The sequence below is a fragment of the Spodoptera frugiperda genome, chromosome 25 (genome assembly GCF_023101765.2).
Source record: "Spodoptera frugiperda isolate SF20-4 chromosome 25, AGI-APGP_CSIRO_Sfru_2.0, whole genome shotgun sequence".
NCBI classification, from domain to species: domain Eukaryota; kingdom Metazoa; phylum Arthropoda; class Insecta; order Lepidoptera; family Noctuidae; genus Spodoptera; species Spodoptera frugiperda.
In genome coordinates, this window is record NC_064236.1 from 15,868,839 (window position 1) to 15,875,349 (window position 6,511).

At 34.9% G+C, this 6,511-nt stretch overlaps 2 protein-coding genes across 4 annotated transcripts in view; one reads left to right on the top strand and one right to left on the bottom strand.

The window, feature by feature from the left end:
- Window positions 1–775, top strand: part of LOC118266371 (dynein axonemal heavy chain 5) — a 56,719-nt gene extending 55,944 nt beyond the window's left edge. For all 3 annotated transcript variants that reach the window (XM_050703913.1, XM_050703914.1, XM_050703915.1), the window contains exon 34: window positions 481–775. In XM_050703913.1, the coding sequence (XP_050559870.1) occupies window positions 481–734 (254 nt within the window). In that variant the 3' untranslated portion in view covers window positions 735–775. The remainder of the gene's footprint in view (window positions 1–480) is intronic.
- A 164-nt stretch (window positions 776–939) lies between these two features.
- On the bottom strand, window positions 940–4,642 carry LOC118274299 (ADP/ATP translocase 3). Its single transcript, XM_035591789.2, has 4 exons — window positions 4,207–4,642; window positions 3,427–3,688; window positions 2,853–3,087; window positions 940–1,350 (listed from the first exon to the last, which is right to left on the bottom strand). The coding sequence occupies exons 1-4, from the start codon at window positions 4,388–4,390 to the stop codon at window positions 1,108–1,110; spliced, it is 924 nt and encodes a 307-aa protein (XP_035447682.1). The 5' UTR covers window positions 4,391–4,642; the 3' UTR covers window positions 940–1,107.
- Window positions 4,643–6,511: the final 1,869 nt, after the last annotated feature.

The following is a 6,511-nucleotide window of genomic DNA, read 5'->3' on the forward strand; positions in this document are numbered from 1 at the left end:
GCGCGCCATCTCGAGCCCGCACGCGATGAATTCACGGGTCGTTCTATGCGCAGTTCACTTTCAATAAAACTCGAGGAAACTTGTGTTTATGCAGTGAAAATGAGTATTTTGGATTTAATTATTATTGCACATATAAATAATTATTATTGCGAGGGGCGGGATATTGCCAGCGGCCGCTCGTGACTGCTCGAGCATTCTCGGGAATTCCCGAGAATGCTCGCGCAGGCGCACGGCTCCGTTTATGGAATTCGCCGGAATTCCTGCGGCTCCGCGGGCATCCGCGCGCCTCGTTCGAGTTTCTCATGCGATAATAGTATTTATAATAATAAAAATTAAGTTAAAATTCTCATGACACTGAAACTGCGCTCCGCTTCGCTGCCCTTCGCCGCTCTTTCGGTGTGAGTTGGCCCTAAAAGATTGATATTATCTCGACTTATTTTGTAATTTTTATCTATATTTTTTTTATTTTCTTGGTTTTAGGAGCATCTTTAGACAGAAAAACCGGAAAATTGATTGAGTCAAAGCCCAAAGTTTTATATGAGCAGATGCCTGTGATTTATATATTCGCAATCAATACAACAGCAGGCAAGGATCCCCGACTGTACGAATGTCCTATTTATAGGAAACCCCAAAGAACTGACGCTAAATACGTGGGATCTATAGATTTTGAAACCGATAGTAATCCAAGACACTGGACTTTGAGAGGAGTAGCCCTTTTGTGTGATATTAAGTAAATCAAATGTAAATTTAATAAATAATTGGCATTGATATTGAATTGAGTGTATGATTTGCTTCTCTGTCACTTTATACAACTTTACCTTTCCTTAGGTGTTTGTTGTCAACACTGATGCAAAATGACATAGTGATTGAGTTACTTCCCTGGCTATATAGAAAAGTAAGTATAATATTAAAAAGAAAGGTAAACTAAATAATAAAACATTTGAAATAAAAATCTTGTATTTATCAAACGAGTCATCACAACAGTATTTTAATAATCACCAAATAAAGTACGCAACATTCACGTACACACTCGTTTTCCGAGTCTGGTTATTGACTTGGAGTAAAGTATTATAACGACTGTTATAATACTGCACCGACTAGTGCCGTTCACAATAACTTCTTGATATAGTCGTATAGTACGAGGACAAATGCTCCACCAGTTCCTCTTAGGACATTAGAGAAAGCACCTTTGAAGAATGCACGAAAGCCTTCTTTTTTCAATATTACTGCCCAGCAATGTGCGGTACTCTTATATAGACGCTGTTCTGGTGGTATACCGGACTGCATCATCATTCGCCGCCGCACCGTGTCCAGTGGGTAAGAACAGATCCCCGCAAATGTAGTGACAGTCTGCAGGACAAAGAAAAAATGTTAATAATGGATGAATTACATATATAAGTGTGGCGCAGCGTATCCTGATGCGCTAAAAGCAGTGCTGGATAAAAGCGACGTGGGCCTGCAGCAAATAGAACAGGCCCTTGAGTTACATTACCTATTAAAATGACAATGCCAGAATCTCTATAGAGCTTTGCCCCACCAAAAAATATATTGTACAGGCATACCAAATGTAGCATTCTATTGCTGCTCTATTAGTGATAACTAAAACAGGATTAAAAGCCTTTAGAACTTGCGGTTTCTATATAAATCTAAGAACAAAATATTACATTTAGGTTAGGTACCAGTTTAGATTAATTGCAGTTATAATGGTAGAAATAATTAAATTAAGTGCTTTACATTATTACAATGCTATCATAGGGTGTTTAGCTATGAAAGGAAGGAATGTCATCACCAATATCACCTTTAGTAATCCTACTTTTAATTCATAGTCATAACGAAACAACAATGTAAACAGAACAGACAGAGCGAATGTCAAATAATGATTTTTTGGACATAACTGACACACGCACGCCAATGACGTTTCGTTACATCTAATCACTAACGTTCAAACACGAAATAATATTTAGAAAATGCATTCATTATAATATATATTATAAAAATAAATAAATTAACTAACAGTATGTATTTATACCAAATTCATATTAAAATCCGTACACATTACATTAATAAATCTTTTTTTTATTGAATGACTCTTTGTGTTCCTTGTGCAAGCGTACTAAGAAACGCAGATAGTCGCGATAAATACAGGAAATAGGCCTTGGGTTTTTTAAATTCTTTTTATTTCCTAATTTTTATCCGCAACTTTATCAGAATAATAATTAAGTAACCGAGGGTCGTATTTTCATTGCATAATATTGATTAATTTACATTTCTTGTACATTGATGAAATTAAGTGGGGCAGGATCTGGCATTGTCATTTTGGATGTTAATACCTAAACCAGAACGTTAACAATAAGGCTTTTTGTCAAGTTCTTGCGATAACATTTCCGCGATACTTCGCAGATTTGCACTTCGATGTATATAAGCATTTCTAGTTCTACATTGTCAGTGGGTAAAATAGTATTTTTTTTGTTATTAGTTCTAGATTTTTCGTTTTTAAAGTCAGTTTTTTGTTGATTCGGACACAGGCGCGGGGCCGTAGCATTTGCTGCCTCCTACTATATGGCTAATCCTGTACTGGCTAGAAGCATAACTGTTTCATACATTTACTATGGCTCGAGACTCGAGACACATTTGCGTGTCATGTCGCATGGATGCTAAATGCTCGCAGTTGATGAGTGGCCACGGCATAACGTCTCCACGGTTATGAATCTCTGACTACCTATAATTGTAGTGACAAATACCTATAATTTTTAATATTTGATCTACAAAAATACATACTCAGTAACAGTAAATGATATTAATGAATTTCAAGTGTAATGAATGATGTAAAAATAATGATTAAAATAAATAACCTGTGCTATGAACCAAGTTAATAACAGCGGAGTGTTGTTTGGATCAGGGAAAAATGCTTTTGCCGTGTCGAAAAACCCGAAGTACGTCGCTCGATATATTATAATTCCTTGTACAGACACAATAAATCCACGGTACCAGCCCAACGGCCCATCTGACTTAATTGTCTTGAGAAGGCAGTCAATAAGTCCATTGAACTCTCGTTTTTTGTTTCCTTTGCCCATATCTGCTGCTAATCTGTGGTACAAATACTTAATACTACACATATGTTCATATTATTATAATATTATGATTTTACAAGTTATAAGGCCGATCTAGTTGTAAAATGTCGCCGCGATACTACAAATCATATCAATTCATAAATATTAAAAACTGGGCAATTGGCTAAATATGAGAGGATAATTTATACATGAAGTAACTTAGTTTGTTTTTATCTCAATATTCCTATAGTATTGGAACTTATCTACTCGTGAAGACATACATATTCAACATTAAAATTCCATACAGGCAAATTTGTAGGCTAACATTAAGACCTTGGTAAAAAGATGTTTATATGTATTTAAAAAGGTTGTTTACCTGGTTCGTCCAAAATCTAGAGGGTACACAAAACACATAGATGTTGCACCCGCGGCTCCACCTGACGCCAAATTTCCAGCAAAATATTTCCAAAAGTTTGTGTTTTTATTGACGCCACTAAGGAAGAGATTCTTGTATTTATCCTTAAAAGCGAAATTTAGGGCTTGTGTCGGAAAGTACCGTATAACATTTGCGAAATTGCCTCGCCACAAAGATAAAAATCCCTGCTCCTTGGGTACTCGGACTAAGACATCGATAATACCTGTAAGAAAAAAGTACATTATTAATAAGTTTTATTTTATTTATAGCAACCCTATCTGACTAAAGGTAAAAAATCTTGGCACAACTTTAAAACGAACATTTTTTATAATAAATTAAAATGAAGTCGTTTGAAAAATTTACTAATTATTTTTTAATGAGCTTAATTAACAATGAAATCGGTTTTACCAATCAGAATAACCAATTAACAGTGAAATCTGTATTTCGGGTCGCATTGTTTTCATATTTTATGTACAAAGATTGAACTACCTGAAAAGATGGACTGCAGACAAATTCAGTAAGAGATGTTTTATTTATTATGCCGTAAGTAGAAATAAATATTAAATAATTTTTCTTAGGGTTATGATATAGTATTTGGTATATGGAATGTATAGTAAAGTAGGTACCTTAAATGAAAATGTTTTATAAAATTTAACAGAAACACTGTACCTACTATTAATGTGGATACAAGTATCAATGGTGTAACACAGCTTTAAAAATGAGTGATTAGTGTCAACAAACCTTTGTATTTCTTGTCCTTTTTGACTTCTTTGTGGACATCCTGTACTTGTAATAGAATTTTTACTCGCTCAATCGGAGCCACAGCGGTCTTTGACACGGCAGCTGATATACCTCCCGCTAGAAAATCTTTGACAAATGCGCTTGTTTCGCGCTTTGGCTTCGGTGCATCTCCTTTACCTGCCATAAGATTTCCTTAATACTTGGTAAGATTTAAATGAGACAGTTGTAATTTGCCTCAAGATCCTGATACCACACAAATTTTGAATCCCCGAGCTAAAACTAGTATAACTCAGCAGTGATTTTTCATGTTAATAAAAACAAACCCCATGCCAATTATAAAAACCAATGGTAGAAAATCATAAATATAATATAATATAAAAATTATAAAATAAAATAAATTTCATTACTTTCACTTCATGACAATATTCAATAAAAATACAATGAAAGTTACAAAAGACAAACGCTTATCAAGTTTAAAATTAGAATGATCAAAAATCGACCAAAGATGTTGGGCCACCTAAATACTTTTTTGTCGAAAGTATAAACATTTTTAACATTCATTCACTTTATTAATCGAAATAAATATTAAATAATAAATATTTAGTAATAATTAATCTATATAAAGGTTATTTGGCGAATGAAATCAATTTGTTCACGGAAATAAGTTAAATTCACTATAAAAAACTTAGGTACTCAATCGATTCTGATGACGTTTGATATAGCCGTAGAATATACATTGTAAAATACTATTAAAAAAACCGAAATTCTACTAGAAGTCGTTATTCCACGTGGACGAAGTTGCAGGCAAAAGCTATTTAAACAGTAAAACTACATTAGTGCGATCATTAAGCCGAAATATGGGAGTTGCCTGGAATGTTTTCTGGGAGTGTTGCAAATTGGCTATTTTGAAGAATTTGATGCGCTCTTTCATTAAGCTGATTCTGATGATCCGGAAGTCGCAATTTCGTCTTGGGTACTCATTGATATGCCATAACTGTTATTTTTTAATCAAAAAAGCTTGTACCGATTCTGCAAAGTGCATCGCTGATATTGCGAGAGCAGCGCACGTACGAGGTTGCAAGATGGAAATAGGAAAGAACACATCAAAATTGCCATTTTTACAAATTGTCAAAAGGAGACTGATATTCTTTCACACCTGTTTGGGCCCAAATTGTAAATAGATATTACTATTTTTTATGGTATAAGCTGGTAATGGCTGGTAATAATCCGCCTACCCGTTAGGTAGGCGGATTACCTGATTGTAAGCAATCGTCGCCGCCCACGGACGCCCGAAACTTCAGATGCATTACAAGTGCGTTGCCGGCCTTTTGGGGGTTAAATCCTATTAAGGGTTGTTGGGGAATCAGGAATTGGGAAGGTGGATACATGGGCCTCCGGTAACCTTACTCATATAAGGAAATACAACGCAAAGGTTTGTTTCACGCAGATTTATGTGAAGCCGTAGTATCATTCCAGTCGAGCCGGCCCATTTTTGCCGAAGCATAGCCCTCTCACACTTATTTGCCAAACTATGGCAAATTCTTAATCAATACTCCAATAAACTACAACTTAAAATAGTCGTTAAGGCATTTTATCATAAAACAGGGACAGTAGACTGCGCGACATCACCGCGTTTGCGCACGCTGCTCATGATGAAGAGTCCATTTGTGACTCGAAACTATTACAGCTTTTCTCCATTAATTTACGTGAGTGTCTCACGATAGTTTTTATAAAAATTAAATTGAATTCAAAACTCTTCTGGCGTTTCAGATAGATTAATAGCTTGATTGGCAATGATGATTTCAAACCGTTTGCGGTTGAAACTTTAGGGTTCAAGTGCTCATCTCCTTTACAAATACATTGTAAAGAGGAGAAATACTTTACAAATACATTACAGTGCACATTGTCAAGTATAGGGTTAACACTTCAGGTGACTGAAAAGTTGTCACGCCAGTCTTTTACTTACCTTACTTTTGAAAAATGTTGAGGATATGTTTTTTCGACGCCGAAAGTTATATGTTAATGTCTTTCCGGTCATTGAAATGTAAATATTTCATGATAAAAAATACTGAATAAAAATAGATTAACGTACACTGGGCAGTGAGCCCTATAGTACCCAAACACAGAAAGTCACAAACAATAGAAAAATGACACCGAAAGATATAGAAGAAATATTCCTGTAATGTTTTCAAGAGACTATTGAAACTCAAAATAATACGTACGTAAAGTGGTTATAATTTCCATAATTGCTTTAGTAGCATCAAACTTCAACTTATAATATTTTAAATATTATTACTTTCCCTAT